This window comes from Mus pahari, chromosome 6 (genome assembly GCF_900095145.1).
Source record: "Mus pahari chromosome 6, PAHARI_EIJ_v1.1, whole genome shotgun sequence".
NCBI lineage: Eukaryota > Metazoa > Chordata > Mammalia > Rodentia > Muridae > Mus > Mus pahari.
Genome location: NC_034595.1, coordinates 586177 through 604079, shown reverse-complemented (window position 1 = coordinate 604079; position 17903 = coordinate 586177). Strand labels below are relative to the sequence as shown.

Sequence of the window (17903 nt, the reverse complement as noted above, 5' to 3'; positions counted from 1 at the left end):
TTAAATAGATTCTATTCTGATAATTAAGAAACATCTAGAAAGTACTTGGGTATAAGAATCCAGCTGTCTCTATCTCTGGCTGGACTAAAACTTCTAACAAACTATTCTGATCCACCATCTTATAATCATGAACTCTGAGCAGGGGTGACTACAAAGTACTTCCAATCTAAAGCTTCTATCATGAGGACAACCTGCACAGGTCTCAAATATGACTATATGACTATAGTATCAGTTCCAGAACAAATCAAGTTCCATGTAAAAACAATTAGCACAAATGAAATAAATTTGTTTCAGCTGAAAAGTCTTGAAAAATGCTCAAGAATAAGCATATACAAACTAGGACTAAGACAAACTGTGACCAATAAACTAAAATGGCAGAACAGCCGATTTTTATTGGCAGAAGTTCAATCAACACAAAACGGTACACAGTACATATTACCAAATATTAAATGCATCTTAAAACTCAGACAGAATAGGTAGTAGCACTTCCAACCTTGCCGTTTGCTTTGTAGGAGTAAGAAGCCACGTATGTTAATCTTAGAGACAGTCAGTCAGAAGCACATGGGAAGCACTCTGCTCCTGTGACTACTAACTTGGAACCTGCAAGCTGGGCAGGGAGGGGGCATAGAGGGGAAGAAGAAGGAAACACGTACCGTGCAAATGTGAGGCCAGTGTTCAAACTGCTGTAAAACTCCTTGGTTAAGGTCTTCTTTATATAACTCTTTGTAAAAATGTGGAAGCTTAGATATCCAAATGCCATTGTTATGCTTGTCTAATATTTCCTTTATGCGGTTTTGAACCTCATCCATCTTATTAGTGTAAGAGGCAGGAGGCGTGATATTTGGTTTCTCAACAGTCTGATTTAAATTATCTTTAAATTAAAAGAATGATAGAATTAATAGATTATTCCATTACCTAGCATTTGTGTCTCTGACTCTGCTATGCTGTGGACTCTGGGATCCTGGAATTGGAAGCCTGTGGACTAGGCTGAGCGGCTCTGAGGACCGCCTCACCTACTATCCCTGAAGTCTAGCAGCAGAGCCAAGACGCCTTCACAATGAGTGTCCCTTCATTTTGCAAGGATACTTTATAGTTTACTTTGAACATTATGACAATCTTTCTGAGTAAAAAATAATGTTTTATTATTTAATGGCAACTAAGGGAGACAATATTTTAGATAATATATGTGTAGTGCTCAACTGAAGCTATAATCCATAAGGCACAAAACTAATGCCTTAGTAGGAAGAGTGCTTTCATAAAAGATAAAAATGTCCAGGGTTTCCGACTATGATGAACTTTCTCTTTAACTAAGAAAAACAATTTAACAACCCACAGGAGCCTGAAGTCTACAAAAAATGATTCCAGCTAGTTTATGGACATCAACCACAGGTCTGGCTTCTACTTCTTCAATATTTATCTTTCATAAAGTTTTAGCTGGCTTCTTTCACTCCTGTTTATTTTTTTATTTAAATTCAGAGTGCCTGAGTTTACATACTAATCAAGAGAAATCTGTGTGTTACTGTGACCGTTTTGGTATTTTAACTATGGAAATAATGCCAAACCTATATAGAATTCTATCGGGATATATATCATCGTATTAAAATCTAACACCTACATGAAAAATTTATTTACAATTTAATCAGATACCTTTTCTGCTAAGTACAGTCATTTTTATTTTCTTCTTCATTAACTAATAAGAGATATATAGCCTAGTCTGGGGACACTGATCTCTAAGGATACCAGGTACCAAAAAGAGCTTTCCTTGAGGATCCTTAGAGACTACTCCTCTCTTCTCACTAGAAGACACAATGATGTGCCTCTGCCACCCTTAGTCTGGCACAGAGAGGAGAAGGGTCCAGGATACCCATAACCGTTTCCTATTAAGGAAATAACTTTTTCTATTTTATTTTATTTTTTTTAAAGATTTTATTTATTTATGATATGTAAGTACACTGTAGCTGTCTTCAGACACTCCAGAAGAGGGCGTCAGATCTTGTTACAGATGGTTATGAGCCACCATGTGGTTGCTGGGATTTGAACTCCGGACCTTCAGAAGAGCAGTCGGGTGCTCTTACCCACTGAGCCATCTCACCAGCCCAACTTTTTCTATTTTAAACACCTAAAGAGGCATACAACTTCACTGAGTAGTCATGATTTAGAAAATTCATATGTAAAAATAGTTCTTATATACAAAAATCATACTACTCATTTTCATAGTCAATACTGTAAGAATACTCCTGTGTAAAAGGAATCTGTACTCAGTAAGAGACATAATGCAAGCAACAAATCCTGCCTAGTCATTTCACGGAGCAGAGCCAGCCCTCCGGAAAGCTGCTCTTTTTGAGAGTACTCAGTGGAGTCACACGCTGCTTGCACAAGGCAAGTCCAGGAGCGGTGCGCGTCTAACCGCAGCTCCCTTGGCTTCATTTACTAGCCTATTGTCTCTTATTGTTTCTTAATGGCCCTTTTCATTTTATAACCAATAATTACTTACACCCAGCTGTCACCTCACCATTTAAAATAATTTTAATCTTTATTTTTTTTAATTTTATGTGCATGGCTGTTTTGACTGCATGTATGTCTGTGCACCTCCACATATATGCAGTGCCTGCAGAAGTAAGAAGAGGGTGTCAGATATTCTGGGACAGAAACCACGTTGGCTTTGGGAATCAAACCTAGATCCTTTGGAAGAGAAGCCAGTACTCTTAACTTGTACGTTATTTCTCCAGGCCCCACACCTCACAGTTCCTAGTGGCAACTTTTACTAGTATAGCAACTCGAGTCTCTCTTATGAATTTAAGCCCCACATTTAGACCTTGAAACAGAGCAGGGAGTTTCCTTAAAGTAAGGCCTCTGCGTGTCAAATCTTGAGGGTTCACCCTCTAATTAGGGAGTGGGTGAGGTAAACAGGTAACTCCAGGGACACGTGGCCATGGAGCAGAGTGGGTCTGGTGTGATGGAGGCCTCCATTCACACTGACGTTATCACTGGAAGCATTATTTTCTCTCAAGATCACTTCAATCCATGAGCTTACAGTTAGAAATGGAGTGAGGGAGATAAATCTCATGCAGAAGGTGAGAGTGCATGTCAAAAGCCACCATTAGATTATTTCTGTTGGGGCCCAAGACTCATGCACATCTGGAAAACATACCATTCACTTCCTTAGGGCAGGTCCTTGAGATGTGTGTCTGGAAAGATGCTGGCGAGGATGACTTTGGACTGAACCTAAGGTGTGAAAACAGCAAGTTTTAAACACTACTTTTCATTTAAAGTCCCCATGTCACTGACCAACAAAATAACTTAAGAAAATATCCCAACAACAAATTTGGGATCATATTTCATATTTACTCAGAGAAAAGTATGTCAAAAGCTAAATTTAAAGTAGGTTTTTGAAAGTCTTTTTTAGAACCTGGAGTCAGAGTTTCAACTAATCATCTTTAAAGGGATAAATAACTGAAAGCACATGAAGAATAAGCACTTAAAATGAGGACTGTTTTGGAACATAGCCACACGCACAAGATTAGCTGCATCACAGAGTGGGACCGCTGCAGTCCCAACCATAAGCCAGGTGCTGGAGAGCAGGGGCACAGGCTGCACAAACACTAGCTTTAGCTTGGCCACAGTGAAAGTGAGGTCTCGAAGTCAGCAGACAGGCTGCTCAGGTAACCATATGGAGAGAGAAGAGAGACACAGAAACCTGCCTACCTCATAGCCTTTCCAACATAATTTACTACCAACTATTGGACTCACACAGGAAGATGTTTCCAGATATAAGTATTAACAAACCACACCCACACACATCCATATACATAGGCATGCACCCCACACCCCAACACACATCCACATGCTCCTCCACATGTACCCCACATCAACTCCCCACATTCTCACATTCTCACTCTTTCTTCCTTCCTTCCTTCCCTCCCTCCCTCCCTCCCTCCCACCCCTCTCTCTCTGTCTTGCTTGCTGTGTGTGTGTGTGTATTTTTCCTTCAGTAGTGGCCCAGGCTCTTGAGTAATGTTTAGTACTAGCATGGGAAAGTGAGTGTTGTAAGACTTGCTGAATGAACCATGATCAAAGGAAATAGTGACCATATTTTTCTCATTAGGGGAAGCAGTCACAATTTTGAGCAGCACAAAAGATTTAAGAACTAAACTGTTTCAAATGAAGCATATTTCCTAATGGTATTTTATTTTATTTTATTTTACATTTATTTATTATTATATTTAATTACACTGTAGCTGTCTTCAGATGCATCAGATCTCATTACGGATGGTTGTGAGCCACCATGTGGTTGCTGATATTTGAACTCAGGACCTTCGGAAGAGTAGTCGGTGCTCTTAACCACTGAGCCATCTCTCCAGCCCCCTAATGGTATTTTAATTCTAAAAGAAGCAATCTGTTTGTCAACTATTAATAATGGATTTCAGCACATGCCATTGCTGGCATCCCACACCCACCTCTGCACTGAGCTATATAAGTGCTCAACAAAAAATACCAAAGCATAACTTTCTGTCAAGCTATTTTTAAATTAATTTTTCCTAACTATTTAGTATCTGGATGGAAAGCTTCTGAGGAAAAACTCATCTTTACCCCCAAACAGACACAGCTTTAAAGGAATATGATGTCACAAATTTACAAAAAGGCACAACTTTCAACTTGGAAGGGAGATGGATACTGATTTATCTCTATCAGGGCTCAGCGCATGTTTCCTGTCAGGAAGTCAACAGGACAGACTTCAGGCTCTGCACAACCATTCAACTCTGCCACTACAGTACAAAACAACACAGGCCACACATGAACAGAGTGTGGCCATGCTCCTATAAAACTAATTTACAAAAGCAAACAGTGAGTTTTTGGACTGTAGCTTACTGACCTCTGGGTGACTTCTTAGAGCTGTAACATTTAGAAATAGAAAGAATTTGTTTGATCAGCTTCCTGCATGCTTTCACTGGACAAGTGCGGAATCACCCGCACAATATAAAACAATGAGCTTACAGTTGGCTGCACAGGCGTGGCCACACCCAAGCAGAGGCTAGGAGTGCCAGTGCACCAAGATCAAATGCTACTGCCTGACTGTGGCAATTACCAGAGCAAAGGTGAATGAATATACAGCTAAATGAGATTTTACCTGAAACTATTAACTTTAAGAACAATTTTGTAGAAAAATTTGAAAATTACATAAAATAACATCTTAGAAGAACTTATTAAGAGTGTGTACAGCCGACTGGACAAGGAGAGATCGCAACAGCAAGAGGAAACAGTACGGGGGTCACTCAGGATGCCACCAGGCAGTAAAAGGACTAACAGTTATGCATGTGACGCAGTTATGCATGTGACGCAGGTAGCATGCTTCTCCTATGAACACACACTTCTAATAGCGGTTACCCCAGCTCTCCACACTGCTCCTTTAAGCCAGATGAAGCCCAGGGTACCTGCTGTTGGCAGACATGCTTGCATGCCTCTGCACTGGAGCGTCTGGGTACGGTGGCATGTCCATATCAGCCTTAACTCCCAAGGCGCTTTCTCTGTCTCTTAACAGCGCTGAATTAGGTTTCCTGCTGATGGAATAATCTGAGGCAAATCCTGGTTGTCTGAGAGTTGCCTTTGGTTTCCCTATAAATTAGGCAGATACAACACAATCAGCTGGCCTCCTCAGACTGTAGTTTCATTATGTTGCTCCAGATGTTTCTGTCGGTCATATTTCCCAGAACAATCGAAAGAACACAAGGAGGGGTGAGTAGGGGACACTAGAGATGGGGGAGTTCTGTGGATGGGTCTTGCCTGCCTCATTAGCCAGTGCTTCCCTCTGCTCACTACTGTGTGAGCACTTTCCAAGCCACCACCACTTGGTGTGAAGCCAGCAGGACCCTCCTGCTTTCTCAGTGCACACATTCTGCCTGCACCCAAGTCTCCCATCTCCATTCACAGTGATGGCTACCTTGGCTAAAATGCTTCTGCCATGAATCACCTAACACTGCATATCACTGCCACACCACTGCTTGAGAATCTCATTTTAGAATTTACTATAACTTCCTAGAGATAGGCATTCAGGAAATACAGTTGTTTATCATGCTGTCAGGCCATGTAATTCATATTTCTCTGAAAAATAACTGTCTTAACCAAAAGACATAATCTGCTAAGTACAACAGCCTATCACAGGTTCCTGGTTCAGCCAACATTCTGGATGAGGATTCTTGACAAATAACCTAAGATGGTAAGACTGCACCTAGCTGTCGCCAGTCACCATCAGTTGCATTATTGTGCACTGTCACCACTGGATTTTGTATGTCACATTCATCTTCATCATTTCAATGGAAATCCCAGTTGCAGGAATTTTCTCCTGACATGTGGATATCAGTAAGTACTCAATGAACAGTTTATCAGGAACATGGGAAATATTCCATAAGTTCTTACGATAATCTATTCAGGAACAGGCTTACCTTCTAGAAAGAACGGCATGGTTTTCTTCACTCTCATCTGACAGTTAATTTGTCGCCCCATTTTCCTTTTAGAGGTCCTCTGACGAGCCACAAGCTGAGCGATCCTTGCAGTTTCTGTGCAGGCTACCGCATAGCAAATGATCTGTGAGCAGCAGAGTGAGAGCATGACATTCAGAGAGCCAGTTTGTAAGGATTGGGTCCCAGTGAGCCAACGCACCCCAGAGCACAGTGTACACAACTCCTAGTACCTCTCTCCCATCCAGAACTAAAATTATATTTAACACAGAAGGAATCATGCGTGGTCCAGTACTCTCTCTCCAAGTTGAGAGTTTCATTTATTCTTTAAGCAGAAACTTAGTAAGCACTTACAGTAAAGTAGGTACTGGGGGATGAGCAACCTAGTCAAAGGCATCCTGTGCCCTGCACATACCGGCTCAGAGGCACATGCATGTGCACCAGCTCAGAGGCACATGCACGTGCACACTTGCAGGTGGTACATCCTTCTGCCACTTACCCAGGAAAAACAGCGAGTGCTCAGAAAGCTAAGCTCCAGGCTCACACACTGAGGCTGGCTGTGGGGTGCCAACACATGCTTATGACTGACACCCACATGTAATTAACTGCGTCTTCCCTTACACACGTTCTTACAAATGAGCTTGTCCTCCAACTGTTCTCTTGATCCTGCTCCCCTTTTTTCTCTACCAACCCCCCTTGTATCCCACATACACAGACACTGGCATTAGGTAAATATCCCAAATACTCTGAGGCATATATTACATGAGACATTACAAGGTACATGTAGGCTGTACCTTGGATGTGCTGTCACTGTGGATCTAAGCTACTCAGTGCGTACTTTTCTTATACCAGAGGAATGAGATCACAAGCACCAGGCAGGTGACTCTGACTCAGTGTCAGAATTCTAACAGGCCAGATGCCATCTTACCTCTCCAGATCTACTAGCTTCTATCCTGACAACTGCTGGCACGCTTCTCAGGTAGGCTTCCAGAGTAGGGTAGCCCAGCTGCTTGAAGGGGATCCAGTCTCCAGTCAAAGATCTGTACTCTCCTTGGAGCCGGGGTAATACGATCCCGTTCTTATGAGACTGCAGGACAGCCCTTAGCATCTTTGAAACCAGATCTGCCTCCAGCATCTTTGCCTATAAAACACAAAAGAAGGCCGTTATTATGGCTCATCAGCCTGTGAATGTGAATATATTTCAGAGCTGAAGCTTTTTAGATTATGCCACAAATGAGTGCTGAAGGTCTCCTGTGGGATAACAATGCAAGGGACTATCTACCCTGACATCAAAGTAGGGATTACCACGGGAATGTCAGGGAAGTCAGAAAGGTGCAGGAAGAGCCTGTGTGGATCTCTGGTGGACACAATAGGAAGAAGATGGGGCTGTGGGGCTAGGAAGAATTCAAAGGCAGAGGTGGGGAGAAGGGCATGGGGGTTGGAGGTGCTCTGAGAACTTTAGGGGGCTGTGTGACCGACAGGACTGACAGACTTTGAGATGACCACAGTATGCTAATGACTTCATCTGTCAAAAGTAATGCACCACTGAAGGGAGATCACAAATGAGGGAAACAAAGTGTCCAGCTCTGAAGCTAGAGAGGTCAGTGTACTACCCAGAAGCCATGAGAAAGCTAAATTGGAAGGACTTTCACAGATGTGAGAATGCTTGGAAATGTGGAGAACCCGAAAATAAATGAAAAATAAAAAAGCAAGCTTAAAGTAGTCAGATGCAGAAACCACAAGTGATGAGGGCTCCTAATGTCTTGCTAAGGCATTCTGGGTAGTAACCACTCATAGTCATGGGTTAGAGGCAGGTTTACAAGAGAGGGGGAGGTTGTATCTGTTCCAGGCAGGTAGAGGCTGGATGTCCACAGGCCAGTCACATAGATACATTCACTAAGAACGCAGATTAGAGGCTAGTGGGAGAGTCACTAGTCTTCAGCATCCAGGTAGAAAAAAACAAGGCTAAAGGTGGATTTCCGTAGAAGGTAGGCATGCAAGAGACAGGCATGGGAAAAAGAACTACAAGAGGCTGACACGAAAGGGAGGGAGAGGGGAGGAAAGGAGGGATGTACCCTAGATTAAAAGAGAATCAACGGAATGTTCAAGTGTCATGACTGGTACAAGCAGTAACAAAATTGAAGGCCCAAATGTGAGCACACATAACTACAGCCGTCTAATATTCAACTAACATGTCCAAAGAATACACTGTACCACGACAGCATATCCAACAAATGGTGCTGGGAAGACTGGATGTCCAAATGTAGAAGAAAGAAATTAGGTCCAGAGGCTGGAGAGATGACTCAGCAGTTAAGAGCACTGACTGCTCTTCCAGAGGTCCTGAGTTCAATTCCCAGCAACCACATGTAGCTCACAATCATCTGTAATGGGATCTGATGCCCTCTTGTGGTGTGTCTGAAGATAGCTACAGTGTACTCATATAAATGAATGAATGAATAAATAAATAAATAAATAAATCCACATGGATTGAAGCCTAAAACCCTGAAACTACTACAAGAAAGTCTACATAGCTTGAACAAGACACAGGTATAAGAAAGGACTGGGTGAACAGACCCCTTTGCCCAAGAATTGGGACCAACAATTGATGAGTGTGACTTCATAAAAGTAAAGAGCTGCATGGCTAAAACCACAATCAATTGGGTGGAGGGAATCTGCCAGCTATAAGTCTCACAGAAGATTCACATCCAGGATAGATAAAGAACTTTTTAAAAAGAGTCTAAAAAACAAATAACCCATTTAAAAAAAACAAAACAAAACAAAACAAAAAAAACGGGTTTGGGATTTAAACAGGAAGTTCTCAAAAGGAGAAATAAAAATGGCTAAGAATTATCTCAGAAAAGTCCACTATTGCAACAAGAGAGAGTTAATCAAAACAACTTTGGAGATTCCATCTCACCCCAGTGAGAATGGCCATGGACAACAAAGCAGCCAGGAACAAATGCTGAAAGGACTTGGGGAAAGGGAGTCTTCTCTTACTATTGGTGGGGCTACGAACTGGTTCAGCCACTCTGGAGAACTCTTAGAGAACTAAAGCAAATCTGCCATACCCAGCCATACTACCCCCTGGATGTGCCCAAAGGACTTGAGATCCTACGCCACAGGTACTGGAACAGCCGTGTTCACTGCCACTTGATTCATGATAGCCAGGAAATGGAAACAACTTAAATGTCTTTCAACCAACGAACAGATGATGAAAATGTTGTACATATACATACAATGGAATAATATTCAGCTGTAAAGAAAACTAAAACCCTGACCTCTGCAGGGGAATAAATGGTCAGAACTGGAAAAGTTCACATTGAGGGAGGCAATCCAGACGCAGAACAACAAACAGCAAACATTCTTTCATCTGAGACTGCCAGCTCCACATCATCAGCTCTGAGTACATATCCAGGAACAACTGCAGAAACCAGGAAAGTAAGAAGGGGCCACTGCCCGGGAAGGTGATTAGTGGAGCATTAGCATAGCATGGTGCAAGTGATGGGGGGGATGGGGGAATGGGGAACTCTAAGAGAGGGAATGAGCTAGAGAAGGGGGAGAGGATGAAATCACAGTAAGGATGTCTATAAAGGTCATAAGGAGCCATACTATTGACTAGCTATATAAAAACACCTATGCATAGTAGACGCCACACAGGAAGAGCTGCAGTGGGCAAGTGAGCTCCCGGAGTCAGCCCCACTGTCTTGTTCAGCTTCCAGTTATGGCCCCAGAGACTTTGTCCCAGGATTGCTTCTTGCTATTGATGTGCTTTCTCATGTTTGCCATTACCATGCTCCTCATTTATTTGCTGTGGTGTGAGTGGGCACCAGGAGACCCTCACTGCCTATAACTGGGTGTGATTACATCTGGGTAATAGCCTACTCTATGGTATAAATTTCCTGCAGATTAACATGAAGATGAGCTTTCATGAATTAATGCTGTTTAGATGAACTAAAGGCCTTACAGAATTCCTAATTTGATTCAAATGATTTTAGAAAAAAAAATGTTTAAGGAGATAGTTTTAGTTGTTTTGCCAGAAAGAGGCGATAAAGTTAGAACCAAGAATAGAATGTGCCTCCTTCTCACAGAATAGTAAAGAAAAGGCTGCATAAGAAGAAATACAATGAGCTTTCATAAATTACACTAATAAGAGAAACAGACTTGGGACAGATCTGTGATCAAGGAAAAGCATTCACTCCAGGTCAGGTCCAAGCATGAAGCCACCCCACAGTAAAAAGCTCTGATCCAGAATTATTCCTATCTAAAAGATCTGCAGGAAGGAGCCTGAGGGAAAGGAGGTTCAGTGACAGGCTCAACTTGGGATCCATCTTAAGGGGAGGCTCCAAGGACTGACACTAGTACTGATGCTATGCTGGGCTTACAGACAGGAGCCTGGCATGGCTGCCCTCTGAGAGGCCCAACAAGCAGCTGACTGGGACAGACACAGATACTTACACCCAACTAATAGACTGAAGGTGGGGGCCCCTGTGGTTGAATTAGGGAAAGCCTAAAATAAGCTGAAGAGAGGAGGGTGACCCCATAGGAAGACCAGCAGTCTCAACTGACCTGGACCCCAAAGATCTCTCAGAGACTGAGCTACCAACCAGGCAGCAAACAAGAGCTGGTCTGAGGCCCCTGATCATATACAGCAGAGGACTGCCTGGTCTGGCCTCAGTGAGAGAAGACAGACCTAACCCTGGAGAGACTTGAGGCCTCGGGGAGTGGGGAGGCCTGGCAGGGAGGTGAAGTTGGGGGCTTGGGAACATCCTCTCGGAGACAGGGGGAAGGAGGAATGGGATGAGGAACTGTTGGAGGGTGGACAGGGAGAGCGATAAAGACTGGACTGTAAAAACTAAAAGTAATGAATAATAATAACTTTTTTAAAAGGTAGAGTTTCAATCATGTATCCCAGGCTATTCTGGAACTCACCATATAGTCCATGGTATACCTGAACTTGTGGTCTGCCTGCCTTAGACTCCTCAGAGCTGAGATTAAGGGCCTGTGCCACCACATTCCACTGAGGAGAACATTTTATGTATGTGCTGTCCACATGAGAGCTACTAGCCACATGTGGCTTTATACATCCAAAATGTACTAGGATGACTGAGGAAGTAAATATTTGATTTAAATGTGGTTACCACATTGGATAGATAGAGTTCTACATAAGCAGCCTTTCCCTTTGTCTGCCTTAGAAAACAGAAGAATAAAACTCAATAGTAATTTCCTCATTTGACCATTAAAAAAAAAATCAGCTCCTGGGGTGGGTCTTACAATTGTGTTTGCTTCTTAAGCTCACACAGCAAATGCACACCTATGTCTTCCTTACATACCTTCCTCTGCACAACATGACCTCCTGAGGCTGTCACAAGAATATATAATCCACACATGCCAAGTGTTCTTCAACAAAGGTGTTAGGGAAATTCAATGGAGAAAACTAAACATCCTTTCAAACAAAAGAGGACACTCATACCACATGAGAAAACTAACTTGAAATAGATTATTTAGATCTGAAATGAAAAAGTTGTAAAACATTCAGAAAACAAAACAGAACAAGGCAAACGCCACCAGAGTAAATCTGTGACCCTGGGTTATGCTAAGATTATTATTTTTGACTGTAGAATAAATTGACAAATTGAACTACATTAAAAACGTAAATTTCTGCTCTTCTAAAAGGTAATGTCAGGCTAAAAGAAAATATTTTCTTAATGCAGCCAGTGACAAGCTGGCACTCAGCTGGATGTGGTGGCCCACACCTTTGATCCCAGTGCTCAGGAGGTAGAAGCAAGAGAACCTCTGTCAGTTCGTGAGTAGTCTAGTCTACATAGTGAGTTCCAGAACACCCAGGGCTTCATATAAAGAACCTGTATCAAAAACAAAACAATACAAACAAACAGAAAAGTGAGCTGATACTTTATCTAAAGACTCAAAACTCAATGAAGAATCATTTGAAATATGCAAACAACTTGATAACATACTTCAGTAGAGATGCACATTAAAAACACTCTGTAAAAACCATTTCTTTTCTAAGGTTATAATTACATCATTCCTCTTTTCCCTTCCTTCCTCTAAACCTTCCCAACATAGAGACAACAAAATCAATAATAAAGTTTAAATGGCAGACAGAGCCAAAACCAAAACCAAACACTTGTCATGTGAAGACCTTAGTTCAAACCTCCAGGATCTTCAAAAGGCCTGTAACACTAGCTGTCCTATGTCAAACAGGAGGTAAAGATAGAAGGATGCTTGTCTTGTGAGTTCCCAGCCAGCTAGCTTGGCATATTCAGCAGAAAAAAAAATCAGAGAGCTTGTCTCAAGCAAAGTGGAAGATGAGTACCAACACTCAGAGCTGCCTTCTGCCTCCTCCAAGTGTGCACAACATATGGATGCCTGCACACATGCACATACCCCGCCCCAACAATTACTTGATGGACTGGAGAGAAGACTCAGTGGGTAACATGCTGATTCGATGGTTTGTATGTGCTTGGCTCAGGGAGTGGCACTATTAGGATGTGCAGCCTATTCGCCTTCAGATACAGGGGTAGAACTCTTAGTTCTGCCTGCGCCATGCCTGTGTGGATGTTGCCATGCTCCTGAACCTCTGAACCTGTAAGCCATCCTCAACTAAATGTTGTCCTTATAAGAGTTGCCTTGGTCATGGTGTCTGCTCACAGCAGTAAAACCCTAACTAAGACAGCTTCCTAAAAAGACATGAAGACAAGAATTTGGATTCCTATCATCCACATGAAAAGCTAAGACAATAGATATTTGCAACACCATCACTAGAGGGAACAGACAGTGTACAAAAAGAACAGCAAACTCAGTGAGACTCTGTTTCAAAAAAGTATGTAGTGTGTGTGGTGTGTGTGTGTGTAGAGCACTAGAGTAAACACCCAACATCAAGCCCTGGCCTCCAACACACATACACACACAGGTGAGCACACCCACACAAGCATGCATACCTCAAATATACACACATATACAGATAATCACATCTACATACACCACACACACTCTTTAAGAACTGACACACAAAATGCTTAGAACTTTGTAACCAGAACTCACATGCATTTTTGGTGGATGTTCAAAACAATTCTCTGAAAATAGTTTAGCAATTTCTCAGGAGGGAAGTATGCACTTGCCACAGAACTCAGCAACCCCACAAGTAACTGCCCAAGAGAAATGGCACACAGCATGTGCATCCGTGTGATAGCCTTACTTATGGGGAAACCTCTGACAGGGAGATTTCAATGCCACCAGAAAGACTTTTACCAATACAGATGCAAACAGTTTGAAAGGCCAGGCCTCCTTGATCTTGCAAGCTCATCAGAAGAGAGTTCTGTGGCTGCCCCAAACAAGCCTGCTTCCCCTTCCTCCTAGGAGTCTTCCACCCTTGTCAAGGAAAGGTGCCCTCTTCATCTTCCTCTCTTTCTGCAGTTTCCCAACCAGGGCCTTTATACTAGGAAGGGAAGGGAAGGGAAGTGGTGAAAGCTACACACCCCACTTAGGACTCAACTGTCACTGGAACACTGGGTCCAAGGCTTCCTTCTCTAAATTCCACGCCCCCCCCCCCCCCNCCTTTCAAGGTTCTCCCTGATCTCAGGCCACAGATTTCCCAGACCCAGCAGGTGTCATACAGTCACTGCCTGCCCTTCTACTAGGACACTTAGGCATCATTCATGCAGACATGCTGAGGCTTCAATGACAGTGCCCGTCTGTGTGGACCGGAGAGCACACCCTGTTTTCCCTTTCCCACCTGTCTACCTGCATGGTCAAATTCTCTTCCCTGGAGACTCTTTGAACTAAGTGTAACTTTCCAAGTTGCTCTGGTAAAGTCTCATGCTACACACATGCTACACACATGCTACACACATACCTGCTATTGGCCCTCTCTCTCTAACATACAGGTTATTTTTTTAAAAGTCCATATTTTAGTATTTATTTCCACAGCAAAGCTGCTAGCAAACAGATTATATATTCTGATTTCATTTGATGTGGAGGACCACAGCTATTAAACAGCAGATGTTCCACATCAAATCCCACCATGCCATTCTTCTATTCACAACCTTCTTTTTCCCCTGTCTTTGCTACCCCCACTTCTCTGGCCTCCACTCTTCTGTTTTCCTCACACTCACCCTGGGATCCCTGGCTTTCCTGGACCGTGCTTGGGACAGCCCCACCTCATGACCTTTGTGCTTGCTAGCCCCACAGCTATAAACTCCTTGCCCCAAGGGTGGATACTGCTCTCTTCAGGTAAATACCTTACATGGCATTCTCAGCAATGCCTTCCCTGGCCACCACAATACTCAAAGTCAGAGCCAGTATGCATGGTGACCTCTTTCCACTACTGTGCCTTACTGTCACCTTAGTGTGCTACCCAATACTCATTATGTAGTTGTCTCCTTACCGCAGGATTTATGTCTGTTCCCTGCAGATGCTCTAGTATCTAGTGCACAAGAGCTCAAGAAATACTATGTCGAATGAAGGAGAACTCTATATCCACCCCTTCTTCCTTCTACTCACATGTAAAATAAAATATAACGTATGTGAGCTACTGCATAAATAATCATGAAGCCAATAAAACTGTCCTCAAGTTACCCTGATAGACATAAACTAAAGAAAACAACTGCTCTCTCACCAGTTGAAAAGTATCAGTAAGATTATTTCTGAGCATTTAACACAGAGTTCACAATAGGCAGGCACTGGTCAGGGCCACTGCCCTGGCATTACTGTATGGCTTCCACACTCTTAGTAAGTGTTGCTTCAGAGCTCAAATGCTGCAGACTTAGACGGCTCTGTTCTCAAACGATGCAGGGTGCTGGGACTCACCAACACAAACTGGCACTCTTCCTAAGCTTTTGGTAGTTATCTATTTAATCAACCAACAAATACTGGAAGTACAATAAGAACACAGAGTTGTTGTTTTTCCAAGCTACAAAAAAAAGCTCATATTTGGGAAGAGTAGAAAGAAATGCCAATGCAGATGGCTGCTGTCTGTAAATTAAGGTGTGTTTGTGTCTCCCCCACCCCACCATCACGGGAAGACCTGAGAGATAGTTAAATACTGCAATACTGAGAAGGCAGAAAGGCTTCTTACCTATGTATCTTGTTCTTGCCCATGGCAATTTTTCTAGTCTCTGTTGCAAATCTCAATTGCTTAAGGTATTGATCAAAAACAGAGGCACACTTTAAAATAGTAATTTTCAGTATACAGTGCTTTAGGATGCTGCAATTCATGAAACTTTGATTATCATGACATTTTTGTTTATCTGTTTAGAATTTTTACAGAGGGCAAGTACACTCTTCAGGTACATCTTCCTCTGAAACTGAAGTGTTTCATTTGTTTGTTTTTTAAATCTTGAGAGTTATTCATTGCAAACACAACATTACAACTTATGGGAATTTCAACTTTTGAGAGTCCAAAGGCAAAGTTTTAAGTATCCTGCCTCAAGCCTGTCCCTTATTTCCAGTCTCTAAAAATGTTGTAGCAGATGCAAATTTGAGTTTCACTGAATTTAAGTGAAATTTAAGGCTTTTACCTTGTGAGTCTTAAGTATCTTACAAGACCAGGTATCATGAAACTAGGCAGAGAGAAATGAGTGGGCAGACCCTCAAAGAGCCACACTTTTGAGGGCCGCCTGACCAATGCATGGGCAACCTGAGCTAAGTAAGGCTCCTAAGCAGGAAAGCAAACTAGGAATGGGTATGGGAGATAGTCACTGAGCCAGTGGCAAAGGCCTGTCGGGGAGGAAGAAACCCTGACAACCAGGCTCCGTTTTCACTTCCTCTCCCTCTTCCTTGCTCACACAGAACAGAAGCATCAAGCTAGCTCTGCATGCACTTCAGCACCACACATGCATCCAAGCAGCTACTCAAATGTTTGCACAAGCATGCTATAGAACTTTTTTAGTTTTAATAAAACTTTAGTAAGTTTTCAAAACCTATTTTTAATGATGGTTCTTAAATGCTTTAACCTCCCTTCTGGCTCACCACCCACCAGAGGTAGTAGAAAAGGATTCAGGGGAAGTAGAAATGGTTCTTTGGAGCAAATCCTATCTGTGCTGTCAGGAAATCAATAGTTCAGTTCACAGGAGTCAACAGGAGGGACCCAGAGGGACACCAAGAGAAATTCTCAGCTATGCCTTTCTCAGCAAAGTGAAGACATGAGACTCACAAGTGTTCTACAGCTATCGAGTTCTATTTATACTCTCTCCAAATATCACATGTCTTCCATGGGTCTTGCCTCAGCATGTGCGTCTGTCTCAGCTGACATCACTGTGCCAATCAGCAAGAAGCCTTGGTACACCATCAGAAGTTTTTTGACGAGTTTCTCTCTGTGAAGACTCGACAAATGGAGCTCAAGTATGCAATGTAAGGCAGAACAATACATGTGTGCTGTGAAGAAAACTTGTTCACATGCGTGCTTTAGCAGAACATCCTTCTCCTGGGTCTGCTTCAGTGAAATGTTTCTTCACATGCCTGCCCCAGCAAAACAGCATCCAATACAACTGACTTTCGAAAGAACCTTTAAGTTTCCACTTCAGTGCTATGTATGAGAAATGACCATGGATAAATATACTGGTTGAAAACAGAAAACAAGTTGGAGAAATTTCTAGTTTTGTTTTTAATTCAAAGTATCAGGAATCATCTTTATTCTCTTACTTGCCTAATAAACACATGTATCAATTGACAAGTTTGGTGAGCAAGCCAGTGGATCTCCATGATTTCTCTCCTAACAAGTAGGCAGTGGTCACTAACTGCTTCAGCAAATGGTCTAGGAGCAAGATGCAACTTCTCTAGAGCTGTCTTAGGACAGTGTAGGCCATGGACCTGACCATAGAAAAAGGACCTGGGAATAGCACAGAATGGTAGCAGGCCGTTCTGTAACAGTTTCTCCAAGACTGAAGCATTTCATCCTACAGGGAAGCTCCTTAAAGCAAGAAGGTAAACGATTCAATATAGCTTCAAGGAAGTCCCCAAAACTGAACAGATTCACTCAGTCCCCCCACCCCAGTACACAATAAAAGCTGAAAGTCCCTCTCAGATGAGCAAAGCTAAAAAGTAGACTCTCAGATAACCAAGCTGCCTAGAAGAGGAAGAGACCAACTGAGCTACCAAGAAGGGATGAATGCTCTTCAAGCTACTGAGCTGCCTGCAAGCTGTGCAGTGTGCTCCAGGTTTTGGGAGCTGTCACTGCTCCGGTAGGCTTTGGTGTGCAACTGTGTGAGTACTCTATGCTCCTGTTCAGTATCTCCTGCTAAGTAACCCCAATAAAACTCACTGGTTCATCACGCTGGACTTTGGTGAGAGCTGTACTTTGGTCTGTCGTGCAGCCCATCTGGGGTGAGATGTGTGTAGCATCTCCCCAGGAAAAGTTTGTCATACAACAAAGGCACCTTAATATCACCTCCTTCAAATGATTAAGCTTAAACATGAATCTGGAGCTTGGGA

The 17903-nt window shown here is 42.7% G+C and overlaps 1 protein-coding gene across 2 annotated transcripts in view; it reads right to left on the bottom strand.

Moving 5' to 3' along the window:
- The window catches only part of Tdrd7 (tudor domain containing 7), a 61550-nt gene that overhangs the window by 38692 nt on the left and 4955 nt on the right, over positions 1 to 17903 (bottom strand). For both annotated transcript variants that reach the window (XM_021200124.1, XM_029540075.1), the window contains exons 2-6: positions 7384 to 7596; positions 6441 to 6582; positions 5433 to 5613; positions 3152 to 3225; positions 654 to 871 (exon numbers count right to left, since the gene is read on the bottom strand). In XM_021200124.1, the coding sequence (XP_021055783.1) occupies positions 654 to 871; positions 3152 to 3225; positions 5433 to 5613; positions 6441 to 6582; positions 7384 to 7590 (822 nt within the window). In that variant the 5' untranslated portion in view covers positions 7591 to 7596. The remainder of the gene's footprint in view (positions 1 to 653; positions 872 to 3151; positions 3226 to 5432; positions 5614 to 6440; positions 6583 to 7383; positions 7597 to 17903) is intronic.